The sequence below is a fragment of the Catharus ustulatus genome, chromosome 18 (assembly GCF_009819885.2).
Source record: "Catharus ustulatus isolate bCatUst1 chromosome 18, bCatUst1.pri.v2, whole genome shotgun sequence".
Taxonomy (NCBI): Eukaryota; Metazoa; Chordata; class Aves; order Passeriformes; family Turdidae; genus Catharus; species Catharus ustulatus.
Genome location: NC_046238.1, coordinates 12,685,873 through 12,707,384, shown reverse-complemented (window position 1 = coordinate 12,707,384; position 21,512 = coordinate 12,685,873). Strand labels below are relative to the sequence as shown.

General features: G+C 50.6%; 1 protein-coding gene across 1 annotated transcript; it reads left to right on the top strand.

Annotated features, from left to right (window-relative positions):
• Window positions 1-279: 279 nt before the first annotated feature.
• LOC117004931 (acyl-CoA dehydrogenase family member 11-like) lies at window positions 280-17,866 on the top strand. The gene is made up of 15 exons (XM_033076112.2): window positions 280-681; window positions 4,102-4,334; window positions 4,940-5,039; window positions 6,048-6,165; window positions 6,562-6,695; window positions 6,796-6,954; window positions 7,645-7,739; window positions 8,005-8,104; window positions 9,054-9,194; window positions 9,522-9,614; window positions 9,990-10,097; window positions 15,429-15,600; window positions 16,291-16,357; window positions 16,635-16,768; window positions 17,150-17,866. The coding sequence occupies exons 1-14, from the start codon at window positions 391-393 to the stop codon at window positions 16,744-16,746; spliced, it is 1,923 nt and encodes a 640-aa protein (XP_032932003.1). The 5' UTR covers window positions 280-390; the 3' UTR covers window positions 16,747-16,768; window positions 17,150-17,866.
• The last annotated feature ends 3,646 nt before the right edge of the window (window positions 17,867-21,512 follow it).

The window sequence follows — 21,512 nt, the reverse complement described above, 5'->3', positions numbered from 1 at the left end:
ATTTGTTATCCTTCTGATAAGGAAACATATGTTTTCCGTTTTATGTGTATTCCAAGCAATACAGGGGGGCTCTGGTGAGAGCACGCCCCTCCCTTCCCAGCTCCCCCAGCTCTGGAAATGCCAGTCTGTCCAGTTATGAACAGGGGAGAACACAGTGTTTCTTGATTACTTGTGTTTTTCCAGACCGTTTTCTGATCTCTTTCCAAAGACCTTTTCCCTAGTTCAGTTAACAACAGCTGCTGGAAAGCTCCTCCCTGAGGGAGGAGAGAAGACTTCATTGATTTTTAAAGAATAACTTCACATCACCCAAACAAAGCAGGACGGGTGCTGCTGTGAGGAAGGGTCTGCCGGTGAGAGCTGTAGGCGTGACCCCCAGGGCTTTGCTGGGTCATGTTTGCCTGTCGCTTGCCCCTGTGGAGGCTCAGTGCTACCTGCAAGTTGCGGCAATCAGGTCACTTACTGCCTTGGAACAGCTGCCAAATGCTGAGTGTTAAAGGAATCAACACCACTGTGGGGCAGGAGCAACAGGCCGGCCTGAAAGGACAAGTGTTAGAAGATCTGGAAATGCACCCTGCAAGGAGTGAAACGGAGGCTCTCTTCCACGAGCAGCCTGAGACTGGGAACCAGTACTTGGAAGACACTTTGCTTCGGAGTTACTTGAAAACACACCTTCCTCCCAAGGTCTGTTTGTGTTTCTGTGTGTACCCACCACAACTCTGCTGAGTCGCTGCTTCAGACTCTGAATTGAGTATTTGTCTGAGCCTTTTTGTGCCTTTGAGTGTTTAACTGGAGGGAATTTATCAGCATTCCTTAAAACGTGTGTTTGAGGGCAGGGATGGCAAACTCTGCCAGGACACACACAGCAAGTGGCTCAGTGGGCTCCTGGGACTGGGCTGGGTGTTGCAATGCTGTTTTGGGATTGTCATTGTGGACATTTGTTGTCTGGTCATGTAGGGAAAGGAATTTCTGAGGGAGGAATCAAAGTAAGATGCTTCCAAACTCTGCTTTGTTCTTCTACCTCTCTTCCTGGGGAAAGAGGGGTTTTAACGAAAATTCCTAAGGGATGGGGTTGTTCTAACCAAGTACTCGAAAGGGTGGAAAGGCCCCTTGGGACTTGCTTGATCTCAGCACAGGTCAGTGGCTGTTCTGGGTTCATTTTTCAGCCAGGAAAGGCTCTGTATGGATTTCAGGGGTGCAGATGGGGGGTGAGGCCCCAAGCTCTGGATGTCTGTGCTGTGAGCTCGAGTCCTACAGGAAATGGCAGTCTGTCCTGTTATGATGGCTTGCCCAGCTGATGTGGGGAGCACAGTGATTCTTGAGTACCTATGTTTTTTCAGGCCGTCCTCTGGTGTCTTTCCAAGCACCCTTTGCCTAGTTCCTTTTTCCCCAGTTCCCTTTTCCCTCCAGTCCTCCCTCCCTGGGAGGAGGTGCTCACCTCTCTGGTGGGCCTCTGCCATCAGCCCCATCACAAGTGCTCCTCACTTTTCAGGGAGCAGTTTTCATGGAGCAGAGTGTGACCCCCCACGTGATTTATTCCAGCAGAAGCAATGTGATGACTTCTAAAGCCACCAGGTGGGCAGAGGGGAGGGGACCTGGCTTTCAGTGAGGCTCCCAATTCCCCCTTGCTCTCCAGGTCAGTGAGGCCTGGCACACACAGCGTGGGAAGACTGTGGTGGCAGTGCTGGAAGCTTTTCACAGCCATCCCAAAAGAGAGGAATGAAGCCTCCCTAAGCACCACTGTGGCCTTCTTGCCAGAAGACAAGACAGCAAAGGAGGATGCCTTTGGGCAACCATGAAGATCCTGCTCCTAATCTGCACCTTTGGAAGAAGCATGATGCAGGTCTCCCAGCCAACGAAAGGACCAGTACAAGGCTTCCCCAAACAGAAAAGTGGCTCCAAAATCTCCCAGAGAACCACGAGCAGCATCTCCCTTTTGTTTCTGCACTCGGTCCCAGCGGGGCAGTGTTGCCTCACTGCTGGAGAGGAGAGCCTGGACTGCAGCACTGAGAGCCTGCTCTCCATGGGAACAATTTCCTCTCCAGGACAGCAGCAACCCCTGCAGCTTCCCCTGAACCAAAGCTGGAGGCTGATTCCTGGTGTGCTATTCCATGTCAAACACAGAAATTTTCTTGAAATGGCACAAAATTTTTCTTTCTCTGTTTTAAGGTGATTTAAGGAGAAGACAGAATTAAGCAGCTACTTTTTCTGGGTGTTGTTGTGAAGAGGGATCTATCAGGCTTTGCTGCCCTGAAAATACATCCTTTAATATAAAGGATATCTATTTGGACTCCTAATGTGCATTAATTTGCACATTTCACATATCTTCATGGATATCAAAGGACAGATTAGGGTGAATGAGACCACCCAGCAGCCTCAGCCCTGACCCAAGTGATTTTGTCCTCCCCAAGTCCCAGTGTCCATTCTTTGGAGCACTGAGGCTGCTGTGTGTGACATTCAGCAGTCACAAGTGTAGGAGTTTTAATTTTGTTTTTTCACCTTGGAAATAAACACTTTTTTTTTTGGTATTTCAGTGTTTTGTCAGGCTATGTGTGGTCAGGGCATGAGCTCCCAGTGAGGCAGTTGGGGGTTTCAGGAAATATGGATGATGGTGAAAGGATTGTTTTATGAGTTCCTTGTCTGAACTCAGACCAAGATATCTGCTTGGTAGGCTCATGTTCTTCTGCCCATAAAAAACTCACCAGGTCAACAGTTCAAAGATTCTTGTGCTTCCGTGAACTTTGTCTTCCTGGGTTATGCCTTGAAAATGACCTTTGATTTGTTGTCAAGCTGTGATAAAGATTGGAGGTGCACACTCATGGCAAATATGGGTGTGGCATGAGCTGGAGCAGCTGCCAGGCTCTCTTGCATAATTTTGGCTTGTTTTGTGATTATTAACACTCTTTCACTGTCCAGCTGAAGGAAAACTGGCTGGTCTGAGGATGGAGACTTCCAGAGTGGCACCTGGACAGTGTGTGTTTGATCCTCATCACACACATGGAATGGCAGAGGGAGGAAGGAATCAATCACACAGGATGTAGATTAATGGAAGGTCAATACAGAGATAGGCAGGGAAAGGAAAAAGCCATGGTTGTATTTCATCAACAGGAAGTTAATGGAGTTTATAACTGCACAATTTTGGATGCAGCAATTATGTAATTTGCCTCCTTAATTCTTTTATTGCAGAGGGAACAAGCATCTCTGGAAAGGCAGGGAACAGCAAAAAATATTCCTCTCATGGAAGAGAATCAGGTGCTTCTTTGACCCCCAACACAGTCTTGGATGTGTTTAGGCCAGTGAGGTCCAGCAGGGCTGGAGGTTGGGTCTTCTTTGCCTGATTTTAATCGTCTAATATTGAGGTTATTTTATTCTGGGTAACTTCACTTGGCTTTGCTCGTAGAGATGGAAGAGAACTTGCAAAAGGCAATTCCTGTCACCTTGAAATAGGGATCTGAGGGGGTTGGAGGGAATCACTCCTCTGTGAGTGCTGGTTTCCCTCCATTGACTGCAGACATATGACTCCATCCAGGTCAGTCAAGCCCAGCAGAAATGAGGGCGCACAAATCCTTCAGGAAGCTGGGTGCAGGGTGGGAATTTGAATCTAGACGTGTTGTGTGCCAGGCTGAAACTGAAAAGACTGGTCCATCCCTCCTTTTCTAATCTGACAGGCAGGTAGCTGCTGAGCCCACTGGAAGTTTTCCTGCACAGATGAAGGCATTCAGTTTTTGGCAGCCCTTCCCCTGGCATTCTTCTCCAGCAGTAAATCACAGAGCAGCTGAGGGACCTCTGGAGACCGTCTTGTCCAACTCCCCTGCTCATGTGCATATGTGTCATTCTCAGCCTTGACACTAAAGTGCTTCTGTCTTTTGTGAAATCCAGACATGCAGCCAAAAGTAGCTTGAAAAAATGATTTTGAGGGAAAAAAGAGAAAAAGTGGCATCAGAGCACAGCTCTGAGGGAGCTGTCGTGTTGTGTTGTGGAATGCATGGAAAGGCCAAGAGGCAAGAGACCACTGGCACTGCAGGACAGCATGGACAGTCCTCTGCCCTTCCAGCTGGCACTGAGGCTGGGATGTGCTGAAGGGCTCTCCTTGTTGCTCCACAGGTCCTGGAGGAGGTGCATCAGGACCTGGAGAGGTTTGGAAACCGCCTGCATACCAAGATCCAACCTCTGAGCCGGGAATGTGAGCTGAACCCCCCTGTGTTCCGGCAGTACGATGCCTGGGGGCAGCGCGTGGATCACATCTACACCTGCTCGGCATGGAGGAGGATGAAGGAGATCTCAGCAGAAGAAGGGCTGATTGCTGAGGCCTATGAGAGAAGATACTCCAACTGGAGGTAATGGGGGGAAAGGGGAATGACTCAGTGCCTTCCTGATTATTCTTAGCAAGCTTTATTCAGCATTTTGCAGGACTGAGCTGGTTGTGTAACCGGTAGCAGATGCTGCACGGACACCAGCACACCTCCTGCTGTCCCCAGCAGCTCTGTCTGTCCACTGCAATGTTCCACCTCACCAATGATAAGCCATAACTAATGGCCCACACTTGATCATAATATTCTTTGATGTCACCTTCCTGACTGTGGGGCCTGGCAGCTCCCTGCACCACTCCAGCTTTGTGTGTGCTAGTTGTAATGCAGCTAAAGATGTGGGATTGCATTTGCAGGTTTTATGTATTCCAGCCCATGGAGACAGATCCACATTTCTTACTGTTAAAAACTGCACAAGCTGGCCTGGTGCTGGGTGTCCCACTAGGACTGAGACTCTGCTGCTCCTCTTCCCTCTTCCTGGCTGAAACAGTTTTTGCCCTCTCAGAAATGAGTGGTCTGATCCTCACCTATTCTGGCTGTAATTTTTCCTCTTTTCCCAGTCGAGATATTTTATCCTCCTGCTGTTGCACTGCTGTGTAACCCGTCTGTTTTCCCTCTGTCTCTCCCTCTCCCAGCCGCCTGTACCAGGCTGTCAAACTGTACTTGTTCTCAAGCTCCTCTGGAGGTTTCAACTGTCCACTGGCCATGACTGATGGGGCAGCCAAAGTCATTGAGGTATGAGCTTGGCTGGTCCCTGAGGGCAGCCCATGTCCTGAACTGCTGGTTAGAGGCAGGAGCCCTGGCCAAGGATGGAGGAGCACTGATCCATCTGGTTCTGGGCACAGCCCTTCCTTGCTCTGTGACTCAGCTCTGTCTCCCACTGCCTTTCTCCATTAGGTACAAAGTCTTTGTGCCCACGCCAGCTTTTATATTCAGTGACAGCACTGTGTTCAATAAAGCCTTTGCTGCAACATGGTACCTGTGGCACTGCAGGTAGCTGGAAAGGTGTCCCAAATGCAAGTGTGCAAGGCCAGGTTGGACGGGGCTTGGAGCAATCTGGTGTAGTAGAAGGTGCCTGTGCCCATGGCAGGGGGTGGGACTGGATGAGCTTTAAGAGCCCTTGCAACCCAAACCATTCTGTATTTCTATGATCCTATGATATGGTTTTACTCCAAGATAATTTGTTTTCCCATTTTTCTGTGGAGTGGCAGTTAGACATAAAAGGCCAGATCCGGACCTGATGTAAATTCACCACCAAGATTTTACCAATTGGAACTTTTGGCTCTGCATCTTAGTGACCCCCTTTGCATTGCCTCAGTGGCTACATAGGATTTAGAGGAAAATATTCCTTAGGTAGCCAACCCTGGGACTTTTATTTCACCAAAACTTAAATTAGCAGGGCAGTTCCTCTTCCCTGCAGCTCTCTGGGTGCTGGTGACATTCAGAATACATGAACCTGGCACATGGGCTGTTTGAGACCTCTTTCTCCAGAAATCCAAAGGGATAGGGATGCTCAGCGCTCTGTGTTGTAACACAAGTCTGCACCTTCTGTCTGCACAGTGCTGCACGAGCTGGGCTGGCTCACAGGCTCTCAGCAGCACCTGCAGATGCTCTGCAGCGCAGGACACCCACCTGGCTTCCAGACTGGCCAGTCTGAGCCCTGAACACACTAATTAAGGCAGCTGTATAATGTCATCTATTGTGTTATGATCATCTCAATTTATTTTCCCTCCCCTCAAACAGTCACTGGGTATTCCTGGATCCCTGAAAAATGCTTTTGACCATCTGACAACCCGTGACCCCCAGAAGTTCTGGACCTCTGGCCAGTGGATGACTGAGCGAAGGGGTGGCTCGGATGTTGGTACGTGCTCTGGGTGGGAACAGATGTGGCAGTGAGAACTGAACACAAAGGATGTGGGGAACCTAAAAAGCCAGGGAGCTGGTTTAGGACTTCAGCAGAAATCGTCCAAATCCTCTGCACAGCTCTGCTTTTTCACGAACAAAAGACTGAGTCTCTGTCCCCTTGTACACACAGAGCCCTTTGTGTTCTTGGCTGTAGTAACCCCTAAAGAACTGGAGGCACTGGATTATACACACTACATCTCTTATCGAGGGTCAATGAAAGAGATTAACAGCTAACCATGCTCCATCTTCATAGCAAGAAGTGCCTTAAAGGAGCTGATGCTTACACTGTAAAATCAGCATTGATTGACACAGAAATTCCCATAAGACCAGGAAATTTTCTCCTCTTTTTCAGCAAATGGCACTGAGACTGTGGCCAGGAAGCAGCCGGATGGCTCCTATCGTCTGTATGGATTTAAGTGGTTCACATCAGCAGCTGATTCGGATATGGCACTAACCCTGGCCAGGATAGCAGATGCTGAAGGACAGGTAAACCAGTTCTGTTGGATAGGGAGCCAGAGGATAGAGCAGTGGCATTCTTTTTCTTCCTTGTTGCATTTTAATCAAATCCTCTCTGTGTGCCTTGCAGTGTACCCAGGGCTCCAAAGGCCTGTCCCTGTTCTTCCTGAGGGTTCGGGATGAGGAGGGGAAGCTGAACAGCATCCAGGTGCAAAGGCTGAAGGACAAGCTGGGCACGAGGCAGATGGCAACAGCAGAGCTGTGGCTGCAAGGAGCCAGAGCAGAGCTGGTGTGTAAGAGTTCCCCTGCCCTGGGGACTGGGCTGCCTTGGCATGACATTCACTCTTGGGGCTTTCAGCAGAGATCCCAGCTGAAAAAGTCCTTCTCTTCCACCTCTGTGACTTGGCTGTCCACATCACAGAACAATTCACTGGTGTAGCTCTGTGTGGAGCAGAGCTGAGAAGAGTTCAGGAAAAGATTTGAGAGAATACAACAACAACAAAAAAAGTTATTTTAGGCTGGTCATTTCTCTAATCCTGGCTCCTGAGCCAGCTGAGGGACAGTTTGCATAGTGTGCAGGTAGGAACAAGCAGCAGGGATCAGAACTGATCATGCTGACACGGTATCCAAAATCCATTTCTCTGGTCATAGAAACAGAATCCCATGATAGGTTAGGTTGGAAGGGACCTTAAAGCTCATCTCATTCCACCTCTTGCCATGGGGAGGGACACATTCCATGGACCAGGTTGCTCCAAGTCCCATCCAACCTGGCCTGGGACACTTCCAGGGATGGGACAGCCACATCACACCACAGACTTGGCTGAAATGAGACAAATGTATTTTGAAGCAAGCAGGTCTCTCAGTGCCTGAGGGAGGACTGGGGCAGAGTGGACAGCCCATGTGCATGTGTCTGTTAACACCATTTCCATTCCCATGTCTATCCCTATCCAAGACTCACATCAGCCCTTGTTCCTTGCAGATCTCTGCAGAGGGTCGTGGAGTGGCTGCCATCTCCAACATGCTGAACATCACTCGGATCCACAATGTCATTGGTGCAGTGGCTTCCATGAGAAGGTGAAGGCAGCATGGATCCCCCCAGGGCTGAAGGAGCAGCTGGTCAGGACAAGGGGCCTTTGCAGGGCTTGGCATTGCAGCTGAGTGTCCCCTCTTGTGGGACAGGCCTGGAGCCAGCAATGCTGGAGGAGGGTGGCCTGCGGGTGGGTGGCCTGTACTGGTGTGGTACAGCTGAGCAGGGTTCTTATGGTGGAGGGGACTGGAAGGGAATGCTCAGAAGTGGAGAGGTGCTGGTGTAACTGTTCCCTGTGTGTGTTCCCTCCAGGATGGTCAGTCTGAGCAGGGACTACGCCCGCAAGCGCGTGGCCTTCGGGAAGCTCCTCAAGGACCATCCCCTGCACATGCAGACAATAGCCCGGATGGAGGTGAGGCTTTTGAGAGCCAAGCTGAACCTGTTGGGAAGGAAAGAGAGCAGAGATACTGTGCTGTGAGTGAGCACAGCCAGCCTGCCTGCACTTCGGTTTAGGAGGCCATTCCTGTTACAGCAAGGTGGATGCAGCAAGGGAATTGTTGTACTCTAGTAGGGTTTGATCTGATTACAGACCTAACTCCTCTGCTGGGTTTCGGGTTGTCCTAAACTATTACCTTGGAGTTTCCCTGAGAAAAAAGAGTGCCCTTACTATGATAAGCCATGACCTCTGAAGTTGGGTGCTTGCCTCAGAATCCAGGCCTGACACCACAGTCACTTGACTCTTGTCCAAGACTGGTATAGACTCATCCAACTTCCCTGGGAACTCCTGCCCCAGGAGATGAGCTGTAAACAGTATCTAAAAATTCTCTTGCAAGATGGGGAAAGGTGGTCAACATCTGTCAAACATGACTTCAGACTCCAGCATCTCATTGCCTATGGCCAGAACTCCCCTCTAAAAGGAAGGGCAGATCCTACATAGTCCCACAACACAGAGCTCCATACCCTGATGATTCCCGTATCAAAACTTGCCAGGGAAGTAAGCTGCTCAGGAAGAAATCTGTCATGGACCTTGCAGCTCCTGCTGCTCAGAGGTTGACCATTATCTCATATCCCTTACATTTTGAAAGGATGTGGATTTGGGGCCTGGATGCATTTTAGGAGCTTTGTAGGCTCAAGTAGGCCTGATGAAACACATTGCCCCTTTACTGCATCACAGTGTCCAAGAGTGGCACAGAACCTTTAATGTTCCATACTTGTGCCTTTGCTGCTCAGAGGTCTCTGAAGCTGTGGGTCTGAGCAGGCAGGGGTGTCATTTTACCCTGGAGGTAATCTCATGCATGGAGTCCTGAAGTCAGCAGAGTCCAAGATCCCTGCCAGTGAATCCTCCTGTCCTCTGCTCACAGGTGCAGGTGAGAGGGGCATTTCTGCTGCTTATGGAGATTGTTCGCCTGCTGGGCCTGGCTGAAACCAACCTGGCGAGTGAGCAGGAGCAGCTGCTGCTGAGGCTGCTTGTCCCAGTGGCCAAACTGTACACAGGGAAGCAGGTATGGAACAGATTGGTTAGCCCAGAGTGTGGAATGCTGGCAAGCACAGAGCTGGAAAGAGGAGTGAGTGACAGCAGTGAGAGCAGGGAATACCTGCAGGACCTGCAGCAGTTCCTGCTCTGGAGGCTGCTGCTCCTGCAGGTTCCCTCTCAGTGTCACTCAGGCTTCATTTCCATCTGCTCCTCCTGCAGGTAGGAGCTGACCAAGCTGCCTCAGGAGATGAGCAGGACCCAGTCAGCCTATCCCAGCAGGAGCTGCTGTGTGGTGTGAGAGGTTGAATTTTCCCCTCAGGCACTGTGGATCATGCCATCTCTCTGTATCTTGCAGGCTTCTGCCGTGGCTGTTGAGGCAATGGAGAGTTTTGGGGGCCAAGGTTACATGGAGGACACAGGCTTGCCAGGCATACTCCGGGATACTCTGGTAAGAGGGTGGCAGAAGATCCTGTGTATCACCAAGTCCCTTGCACAGCACTCTAGTTCCCTGCTAAAGACACACTCCAGGGAGAGCACAGCCCCCCCAGGCTCACTCCAGGTGTGGCAGCACTTCCCTCACTGCCCTCCTGCTGAGCCCAGTCACCCCCAGGGAAGGATGGGATGTGTTCCTGGTGCTGAGGCTATTCCCTAGCACAGCAAGGGAGCTGAGCTCCACTGCTCTCTTCCCCTTGTTGTGAGACAGAACATCTCTGGAGATGTCCTACTTCTACCCTGTGTCTTTTGTTCCCTCACACTCCCCTCCTTTGCTGCAGTCACTGCAAAGGCTCCCTCATGCTCTTCCACAGTCTCCTCTTCCCCACAGGTGCTGTCCATATGGGAGGGAACAACCAATATCCTGTCCCTGGATGTGCTGCGATCCCTCATCAAGAGCCAAGGGCAGGTGATGGCTGTGTTCCTGTCCTCAGTGCAGGTGAGCCCCCAGCTGCAGCCCTGCTCAGCCAGGTTCCCCCACCTTGGCTGAGTCTTCTTTGGGATTTGTGCTCCCAGCTCAGACTGGCAGGGAATAGGCCCAGACTGAAAGCTTTAGACAAGTATTCCAACAATTGGAATTGTATCTTACAATTCTGCTCCTTAAATAGCTCTTCCAAAAGCAGGATGCAGGCAGTGCTCATCCTTGTGTGTAGATACTTTCAGCTCAGCAGTGGGGAGCTTGGTATTGTCAGAGTTCCTCAAGAGAGATACCAAAATAAGTGTATTTTTGACGTGACTCACTTTCCTGAATCCAAAATAATTTTGTGGTTTTGTTTTTTTAACTGGAAAATCACCACAGGACTACTGAATATTGAACCTCACTAGGGCTATCTACTGCATTATGACTTTCTATTTTTATTCCCTGAAAAGATGGAAGGAGACAAAGGAATTCCATTTCTGCCTCCTTGGATTTGCTGTTCTCTGGCTCTACTTTTAAAGCTGCTCAGATGACAGGAGTTTAAAACAGCTCAGAGTTTCATGAAGGTGAAGGAGCATCACCTGGCTTGGTGCATGCCAAAAAAGCAAGACAGGAGGCAGGATCAGAGGTGACATTATTAACCCAGACATAGCAATCCAGATCTCGTTAGCCCAGGCACAGTAAGGTAATCCTGGGCGTCTGGAGGGCTGGATTTGGTGGTTGCAGCCTTCACCTTCCCACCCAGACCCCGTGAGAAGGGAAGGGTCTGGGACTGTTCTCCTGCAGCACTGGGGACTGGACAGAGCTTTCCAGAGCCTGAGTAGTTCTCAGAGTGGCTGCAGTTGGCAGCTTGTGTCCCATGTCACCCCCCAGTTCAGCTGGGCTCTGTATACAGCACCTCTCTGACCTCCAGGGGTGATGCTCCCCTTGCCATCCTCTCAGACAACTTTCGAGAAGGAAGAAATACCTCAAACAATTTGGCCACCAGACAAGAAGTCAGATATGCTCAGGAGCAGGACTGAGCACATCTGCTGGGGGCAAATCCAGCTGTTGGCAAACAGCTGCTTAGGCTGACACTGCAGGTAATGGATGGGGAAGTAAAGGAGCTGTGGGTAAGTGCTAAAATAATTTGGAAAGAAGCAGCCTCCACAGTCTTACACTGAACACTAATTTAAACAAACACCCCACAAAGGTGCTGTGCTGCACCCTGGATTACCTCCCTGGTGCAGCTGGGAGGGCCCCTCCAGCTGTTCAACAACTGGATAATCAGGGAAGCATTAGGGAGCAGAGCACCGTGATGCAGAGCAGGGAGCTGCAGAGCAGGAACACGAGTACTGAGATTCATTAATTAACGAGCTCCTCAGTGCTCCCATCAATCATGCTGTGCATGTGGCTGGAGGGGGGTGAGTGCTGCCTTCAAGGTCTCCAAATTCCAGTAATGCCACTGCCTTTACTGCCCATGTCACACTGAGGCTGCTGCGTGTCCAGGGAGAGGGGCTGGGTCTGGCTCAGCAGTGTGGATGCTCCAGTTCTGGACAGAATACCTCAGATTTAAGCTGGCCAATTTAAGCTTTTCCTTTATGCCTCGGGCAGCCAGGTGCTGGAAAGGCAGCCTGGGAGGGATTTCTGTCTGCAGAGTTCTGCAGGAACGTGCTTGAGTTCCTAACCCAGAATCAGGTTTTCACTCACAGGTAATAAACAACATATTTCTGAGCTCCAGGTGTCCAAATTCTTTCAGTCTGTGAGTCTGGCTCATTTTGAAACATCCCTCCCAATCTTGTCTAGTGAGGAAATAAATTAACCCATCATAAAGGGGTTTTTACTGCTCCAATCCATTTCCTTTTTATTGATGCACACAAACCAAGTACAATTTATTTTATGTTTGTCCATCAAGGTTCTCAGTGTGCAGGACTTGTGCCCATTGTCAGAGGCTTTGCAGAAAGCACATTAGTACCTGTACAACCCTTGGTTCTCACAAGGTCATTTCAAGGGTAACTCCAGGTTTTGCTTTTATTCTCTATCAGTTGTCTTTGCTGATGGTGAGATGCCCAGTGCTGCTGGGGCTGTGAGCAGGAGCAGGAACCAAGGGTTGTAATTATCCTCAGGAAAAGGGAAATACAGAGAACTTTCTCATCCTTGCACAATGTGACTAGGAGAAGCTGAATTTTTAGGGTTTTTAATACACAGGTGAGTTTGTGACAAACCACTTTGTCTAGAGGTTATGAGTCAGGAGGTCCTGGGGAGAAGAGTGAGTGTGAGACAGGGATGGAATCATGCAATGGTTTGGATTGGAAGGGACCTAAAAACACATCTCATCCCACCCCTGCCACCTTCCACTGTCCCACACTGCTCCAAGCCCTGTCCAGCCTGGCCTTGGGCTCTTCCAGGGATCAAGGGGCAGCCACAGCTTCTCTGGGCACCCTGTGCCAGGGCCTGCCCACCCTCCCAGGGAACAATTCCTTCCCAATATCCCATCCAGCCCTGCCCTCTGGCAGTGGGAAGCCATTCCCTGTGTCCTGTCCCTCCATCCCTTGTCCCCAGTCCCTCTCCAGCTCTCCTGGAGCTCCTTTAGGTGCTGGAAGGGGCTCTGAGCTCTCCCTGAATCGTTCTCCATGTGAGCATTCCCAGCTCTCCCAGCCTGGCTCCAGAGCAGAGGGGCTCCAGCCCTTGGAGCACATCCACGGGCTCCTCTGGACTCTCTCCAACAGCTCCAGGTCCTTCCTGTGCTGGGCCCCAGGTCTGGGGCAGCTCTGCAAGTGGAGTCTCTCCTGAGGGAGGCAAGAGGGGCAGAATCCCACATCCTCTGCTGTCCATGGTTTGGGATCAGTCCAGGACACAACCTGACTTCCAGCTCTGCTGTGGTGAGAATTTCAGGTGGATACTGCACAGGGCCAGTCAGTTCATGTTGTACTGAAATTTTATTAGCTGGAATTTTGAGCCAGAGCCCTGCCTGTACTTTCAAATTCAATTACAATCCAAAAAGTGCCTCTCAAATAGCCCACAGCAGTTTGTTGATTATTGCATTTGAGTCACTTCAGGTGAAATTTGGGCACATCCCAGGACAGGGTCTCAGCACCAGCTCTGCACGTGTCGTGCAAGGCTCAGAATCAACTCTTGCCTCAAGAATTTCTGTGTAGGGCTGCAATTCAGGTGGTAATTCAGGCTGTAAATCTGCCCTGCAATCTCAAGACATGTGACTGTGTTTTCAGGTCCTTTTCAGACCACAACCCCAATTTTCAGGCAGCAGGAAACAAATCGAGGTTATTGATGTGAGGCCGTGTGTTTGTTCCAAGCATTGACACAAAATTGTGCTTTTAGCCCTGTTTGGGATGTTCCTCCTTGTCACTGTATTTTTAGATACTCATGATTAATCTTGTAAGTAAAAACCACTCTGACCACATTGCTTAGGAGCCAGTGAGAGCAAACAAACGAGCAGCATCTTAAAATTTCTCCATGAAAACAGAGGGAATCAGAACTATTGGAGCTCTGAAGTTCCTTTGCTGAACATTTCAGCCAGTAAGGGGTGGTGGGGCAGTGATGCTGTGTGTGCCTCCTCCCAGAGCTGGAGCAGAGCAACCAGGAGACAGCAGGAGCTGCTCCTGCCCCAAGCATTGCCCTGGAGCCTCTCCATCCCAAGTGCAGAGAGAGCATGGAAAAACCTTCCAGGAGATCCGGGATTTTTGGTTAGGAAAGGAATAACTGCAACTAGAACCAAAAAAAAAACAACATCAACAAAAAAATTATTGGAATTATTGGTGAGCAAAGAAAATACAAGGTCTTTTTTATCCCTTAAGGATAAATGATGCTTTCACATTCCTGATCTGTGTTTCCAGGTGTTCAAACCTTCCAGCTGTGGCAGCATGTCTGTGTCCCAGCCACAAGCAGCACACATTGTCTCTGTGCTCAGCCAGTGCTGTGCTGGCTCCCACCCAAACTGTGGGAATTGATGCCTTTGGGATCTGTGATCCTCATTAGCAACAACCTCTGAGCTGCTTCAGAACACCTCGTTAGTATTCCATGGACTCGGAGGTTGATGGGCTTGATGTTGGCACTAGAGTTGTTCTTCTATTTGACTGGCACATGCTGGGGGTGTTTCTGCCCCTGGAGTCCGAACAGTAGCACTGGGAAGTGTGGAAGTTTGGGGTCTGAGTTGGAGAACACAGAGCAAACCTGGGCTCAGCCCAGCCCAGATGGATTTTCTGGTCCAGCAAGAGGAGCTGCGGGATCACCTCAGCACTGAAAGCCTCAGAAACATAAAAAATTCCTTCTGTGTAGCTGCTGCCCACAGGCTTCAGTCTTGTCTGCAGGTTATTGGTGGAGCTGATTAATGAACAGCACCTCCCACCACGCTGTGCTGCTCACATCCAGCCTTTGGGTATGCTCTCCAAGCTGATCCCTCAGTCCTGCTGCAGAGAGAGAGGTCTGAGTGAGGGAAGATGGGACCACAGCCCATGAGGCAGGACCAGCCCCAAACACAGGCAATTAAATCCATCCCTCCTAACAGGGAATAACACAGGAGACACAGATGAACGGTGTGGGAATGCCATGCCCAAAGAACAATTCCAGACTCTCTCAGCAGAGTATCCCTGGTGCTTTCACAGGGGATTTGGGATGTGGCAGAACAGAAGCTTGGCTCAATTAGGGGAGCTACCAGGCAGTGCTGTTGGCACAGTTAAATGGTTAATCTAAATCAGAATCACAGAATCCTTTAGGTTGGAAAAGCCCTCTGGGATAAAATCCAGCCATTTCCCAGTGCTGCCAAGGCCACCACTGACCCGTGTCCCCAAGTGCCACATCCATATGACTGTTAAATCCCTCCAGGGATGGGGACTCCACCCTGCCCTGGGCAGCTGTGCCAATGCCTGAGCACCCTTTCAGTGAAGAAATTTTCTCTAATATCCAACTTGAACCTCTCCCAGTGGAGCTTGTAGCCATTTCCTCCTGTCCTGGGGCCTTTCCCACTAATACAATTTGCAAAGGAAAGCTCCTTTAAATGTGAATTTTCCTGCCTGGACGCAGCTTGAGCATATTTGTGCAAGTAAAATATAACTCTGGGAGAATTGGACCCTGATGCAGGTATGGAGTTAGAACTGGGGATGAGAGCTGGTCTCCACATGCAGCTGGGAAGGCAGACATGCTGGCTCTGGTCACAGGGAATTCTCCATCCCCAAGGCAAGACTGGGAGCTTCCTTTTGGGCACATCCCCTTCCCTGGCTGCTCAACCTGGGCCAGTGGCAGCCACCTGGATCTCAGCTTGCTGTCAGCAGCTGGCTGTGCCCAGGGTCCCAGCAGCCCCTTCCCTGGCACAAGGCAAATGCACTGGAATTTTTCCTGTGGTTTTTCTCTCTGCAGAAAAAGCTGGAGCTGGCTTCAGGCACTGAGGAGCTGTCCCCTGCTGTGCAGTGGACACGGGAAGCCATCGGGAGCCTCCAACAGTTCATGGCGGGTGCAGGCTCAGAGCAGGCACTGACCATGGAGCTGGCAGCCAGGGACTTCTCCTACAGCCTGGCGCGGATCTACACAGGCAGGGCAACAACAGGAGTCACAGAACAGGGAATGGGCTGGGTGGGAAGGGACCTCAAAACTCACCCAGTGCCACCCCTGCCATAGCCCCTGTCCAGCCTGGCCTTGGACACTGCCAGGGATCCAGGGGCAGCCACAGCTCCTCTGGGCACCCTGTGCCAGGGCCTGCCCACCCTCCCAGGGAACAACTCCTTCCCAATATCCCATCCATCCCTGCCCTCTGGCAGTGGGAAACCATTCCCTGTGTCCTGTCCCTCCATCCCTTGACACAAATCCCTCTCCAGCTCTCCTGGAGCCCCTTTAGGTGCTGGAAGGGGCTCTGAGCTCTCCCTGGATCCTTCTCCAGGTGAACACCCCCAGCTCTCCCAGCCTGGCTCCAGAGCAGAGGGGCTTCAGCCCTGGGAGCATCTCCATGGCCTCTTGTAGACTCACCCCAGCAGCTCCAGGTCCTTCCTGTGGAAGGATGGTCCTTCCTGATGGATTTCAGATCAGGAAAGGGCTGGGAATCAGCCATAGACACCTGATTTACACCTGGGTCATGGGTGGAGCTCTAAAGCTCAGTCCCCACCTTTCATGCTGAAGCATTTCATTCTTCAAGCACTGCTGAGAAGTAACCACCATCCTTTTTTCCTGAGCCCTGGGCTGTTCTGGCAGGAGCCTGGCAATGCTGACACCTCCTACTCCCCCACAGGAGCTCTTTTAATGGAACACGCTGCTCGTCCTGACGCTTCCTCTACAGACGTCTGCACTGCCCTGAGGTAGGCACAGCCCTGTGCACCCTGAGTGTTCTGGATGATTCCATGGCTGTGCCAGAGGCTTTGTTCTGCCTCCGGATCGATCCAACCTCTGGCCATGGCAGACCCAGGAGCACAGCTAGGAACAAGCAGCAGCTGCTCTTAGCCCCGGCGCTTTTCCCTGCCCGGGCGATCTCCATTCCCGCACTGATGGGCGGGATCCCACCTGGGCACGGCTCAGGCTGGCACCAGCCCCGTGCGTGTGGCAGGACTGGCACAGCCCATCCCTCTCTCCATCCAGGTGGTGCCACCAGGAGCTGTGTCCGGTGGCCGCGGAGTCAGCGAGGGGCAGCTACGGGGGCGGGGCAGCGCTCCAGGACAGCGCCCTGGTGTTCGGGAACAGCCGGCTCTGAGCGGCCCCCGCACGGACACCAGGTGGGTTACAATCCAAAAAATCCCCCAAATCCTCGGGTAGCTGCAAGTTTCAGGTGTGGTGGAATGTCCCATTCCACAAGGGGCCGGAACAAATCCTTTAGGAGTGACCCCCACCTGCCCCAGACTGAAATCCAGGGTTTTGAGGTTTCCTGATGTAGACACAGCCCTGAAAGTCATTCCAAGGTGCTGGAATGTTCTCACAGTTTATCATTAGGAAAAGCCCCAGTGATAAAATCCAGACAAGAGTTGGAAGCAGCAGCTCTTCAAGTGCCAACACTCTTCTTTTTGAAGAAAACCAACCAAAATCAAACTGAAAGTTACCTGAAGCTGATTAAATACAGAAACCCACCATTTTCCCCTGTTCACTTTCCTGCTTTCCAGTGCTGACCATGGACTTCCACCCTTGGATGGGGTTTGCTCCAGGGGCAGTCCTTTCCACCCACTGTGGCTGTGAGCATTGACCTCCTCAGGAACTGCTGCTTTCTGAAGAAAAAAGGGATTTTTATTCTACCTGGCCTCCAAAATGTTGATTAATTCTCTATGCATGTGTCCTAATGATGCTGCAATCCATCCTGACATAAATTCTACAGAAGTTTTGGACTGAAATCCCATAATTCTCCACCTAAGCACTGGCTGTGGGCTTCTCCTTCCCCTCAACCTGCTTGCTGACCTGCTTGGTATTGCCCTGCTGGCTACAAGTTTTTAATTAAGAAGTTGCTAATAGAAGAAGAAAAGCACTAATAGACTGAAGACAGCTGGAATTTATAGCTGGGAAATGCTGCAGCAGCCAGACACTGAGTGGAAGAGGGGGAAGGAGCTGTTTGCTGAGGTTGGACTTGTCCAGAGTTTCAAAGACAGCAGAGCCAGAAGGACACAAAGGGAGGCTCCAGGGAGGAGCAGGGTGGAGCAATCCCAACAGGACATTGCAAGGGAGGCTCCATGGCCTCCCTGTGTCCTGGCACAGGGATCCCAGGCTGAGCCAAGCAAAGCTTCCCTGAAATCACCCAAATGCCACAAGCCAGCCCCAGCAGCAAAGGGCTTCTGCTGTCTGTGCATTGCAGGGAATAAAGAGCATTTGGGTTTGGAAAATCTCCTACATCACAGAACCATGGAATCATGGAATGGGTTGGGATGGAAGGGACCTTAAAGCCCATCCAGTGGCACCCCCTGCCATGGCAGGGACACCTCCCACTGTCCCAGGCTGCTCCAAGCCCCAGTGTCCAACCTGGCCTTGGACACTTCCAGGGATCCAGGGGCAGCCACAGCTTCTCTGGGCACCCTGTGCCAGGGCCTGCCCACCCTCCCAGGGAACAATTCCTTCCCAATATCCCATCCAGCCCTGCCCTCTGGCAGTGGGAAGCCATTCCCTGTGTCCTGGCACCAGGACTCTGTCCCTGCAGTTTTGTGTCAGAGATCTCACAGGGGTCAGTGCACAGGAGCTGCTGTGCCCTGTAAAGCTCAGGAGAACAGGAAAGGATTCAGGGAGCAATGCAGGGCTCTGAGTGACCATGGCAGAACATTCACCCCCAGATATGCCCGTGGGTCTGACAGCAGGAGGTGGATGTGACCCAGGAGGGAAAGTCCATGAGCTGGAAGTGTCTGCAGAGCTGATCAACACCTGGGATCCCCTGCTCTCCCTAAGGGCTCATCTTCAACTGCTGCCAATCCAGGCTTCCCCTCTTCCCAGCCTGTTCTACATTTTTGAACACCAGGATTAATTTTTCCTCATATATGAGTTACAATTTGCCTATGAATAAGCCCCTCAAACTGGGAGCTCTGCAGATGCACCAACACAGAGAACAAGGGACTATGAACTCATCACTGTGTAGGAAAATGACAATTTTATTAAGATCTAAATATTCACTCTGAGGCTACAGCAAAATAAAGGCTGTTAGACACATGAGGGTCTGACACTTCTAGTGCTGCTGAACAGCTCTGCCCTCAGAGCTTGGCATGGTTTCAAATATTTCATGTGCTTCAAGTAAGTAATTGGGACTTTTCATTTCATTTTAATATAAATCCCACCCAAAAAGAGGATAATCAAACCCATTTCCTGCTGCCACAGCAAGGCCTAAAAATCATTTTGTGACAGAGCTGTGGGAAATTGGTTTAAAACCCAGATTTGTTAAATAATAAAGTCAAACTTTAGCAGCATTTATAAAATGTCAAAGAACAGTGAGCTGAAATCCCAAAATGGGAGCTCTGGCAGCTGTACTGTGGGAAGAGATGGACTGGGGAACACCTGGGCCAGTCCTGCAGAGCTGACTCCAAACCTCATCCTGGATAATTCCAGGACCCCTCTGTTTCAGGCCCGAACCTGCTGAGCTTCCTGCGCGTGGTCATTGCCCTCTGCAGGCTGCCAGCGCCTCGAGACCTCGGGCAGGGCAGCTCCATCCCAGCCCTGCAGCCTTTCCCAGGGACTGGAGCAATTCCCAAACGCCTCCTTCGCCTTCCTTCCGCAGCAGAGCCGTTCCCATCTGCACCTGCCACCGGCACCCCGAGCTGAGCCCTGCCAGGGTGAGACCTGAGAACTGCCAGGCTGAGACCCCTCCTGCCCTGCCCCCAGCGCCACCTCCCCTCTGCCCTGTTGCAGTCGAGCCTGGGATGAGAGGGGCTCTCACTTCTCAGCATTCCCGACGCTGAGATCCTGACTCAGGCTGTTCCACAGCCCGGGGGGCAGCACTGAGGCTGCCTATCGGGACAGCAGCGCCGGTGTCCTGACAGGCTTATGGGCTATCCGAGAGCTGGGACAAAGGAGAGAGGGAAGGAAGCTCCTTTGGAAGAACTGATCACGGAGAAATGAGCTTTGACACCTGTTGGGAGATGAAAGAGTGACAGGAAAGGCTCGCAGATGTGTGTGTATAACAGAAAGATTTTTGAATGTAGAATATGAAGAAGGAATAGAAATGAAAGCAAGTTTTGATACTGAAGAATTGCTGAGCCAGTCTTACTGGGTAACTAAGAAGCCAAAGGGTAAGGGAGTTGGAAGGGGTTTTATGGCTCAGAGCAAAGGGTAAATCCACCTCAAACAAAAGATGTTTTTACCAAGCAAAAAGATTTTCACAGGCAAACAAGAAAGCCAATGTTGCAAGTAAAAAAAAGGTCTCAGAATTTTCCACTGCAAGAAAAAACAACTTCAACTTTAAACTGTAACATACTTTTTGTGATTGGAAATAGTAACATGAATATGGTGATGTTAGTAGTTAGGATAGGCTACAGGTAATAGGAAAAGAATTGATTGGTTCTCATGTATTAGAATGTTTAGCAAAGTATTTAATGCACTGTAACCAGAACTAGAGCGGCTTGGAGCCCACAGCTGAGGCCGACAGGCTGTGGGCTGAGCTCTGTCACCCACGACCTGTGAATTGCTGAATCATCTGGATACAATAAACAGCATTTTAGAGAGCCAGTCTGGAGTCCCACTCCCTCGTTTTGGCTCTTACAGACACCTTCGTGTCCTCCTCTGGCAGAGCTGCTGCCCCTGGATGGAGCCCTTCTGCACCTTGGGGAAGCTCAGAACTTCTCTGACCCCTCTGCTGGGGCAGAGACCCACACTCGGCGTTTCCCAAATCAGAAATTTCCCATCAGTGCCGTGCCCGGGGCTCACAACATCTGCAGGACCATGAGCTCCTGAGAAAGCACTCAAGAGAAACTCAGCTATGAGAGCTCTAGGAAATCCCCAACTCAAACACTTGTTCCTTACAGGAATCAAACACGATTCCTGCTTCTTTTCCACTCCAAGTCCCATCAGCAGCTCCACCCCAACCTGGTTTAATTTGATTTAATAAACACCATCAAATCACAGAGGGATTGTGCTCAAGGTCTTGTGATGACACATCCCTCACAGCTGCTCAGATCCCTGAGAATTCTGGGCAAATCCTCAAATATGGAAGAGAAGAAATGAATGATGGTGGGGGGGTGCTGAGGGAATAGGACTATGCACAGCCAGAATGAGCAGGCAATGCTTGGAAAATGGGAATACAGTAATTTCACGATAAGCTGCACCTGATTATAAACTGCACATCACAATACAGGGTGTGATAAAAGGTATCTGTTCTATCACCATCTGTTGAGAGTGGGGCAGTGATCCTGATCTCTGTGGGAGATATTCTGCTAATGGGCCATCCATTGAAACCAGGCAGGGCATTGTTCTTTATCTTTTCACAACCCATCCTTCCTCCAGCCAGTCATTTTCTGCTCATGGCCATTGAGTCCCACTGTGGGACTGATAAAATTACTGCATCCCATTGGAAGTTGCTCCAGCCAGGGGGAAGAGCCCAACATTTCTTACCAAGATAAAAACAGAGGTTTTGGGACACTAAGGGAGCCCCTTTCTCCACTGGACTCCAGAGGAAAACCGGATTTCTCCACATCACCACTGGAGCTCCAGAGGGAAACTGCACCTTGTACAGGAGCACTGCTCCAACTGAGCCACATCTGTCACTGCAGGAGGATGCAGCCACCATGGAATGGGACTGCTACCAACACCCTGCCTGACGGGTGTCAGGCTGTACTCTGACTGTGTCAGGGTTTGCAGTTTGTTTCTTTGTAGTGCTGTATTTCTATTTTAATTTCCCTAGTAAAGAACTATTATTCCCAATTCCCATATTTTTGCCTGAAAGCCCCTTGATTTCAAAATTATAATAATTTGGAGGGAGGGGGTTTACATTCTCCATTTCAAAGAGAAGCTCCTGCTTTTCTCAGCAGACACCTGTCCTCCAAACTAAAACAGCAACTTTTCATT

Bases quoted from the DNA above. Each gene is read 5' to 3' on its own strand.
- LOC117004931 (XM_033076112.2), top strand. From the start codon at position 391: ATGTTTGCCTGTCGCTTGCCCCTGTGGAGGCTCAGTGCTACCTGCAAG. The intron at 8,105-9,053 runs GTGAGGCTTTTG...CTCTGCTCACAG, and splicing joins AGACAATAGCCCGGATGGAG to GTGCAGGTGAGAGGGGCATT. The intron at 15,601-16,290 runs GCAGGGCAACAA...ACTCCCCCACAG, and splicing joins CCTGGCGCGGATCTACACAG to GAGCTCTTTTAATGGAACAC.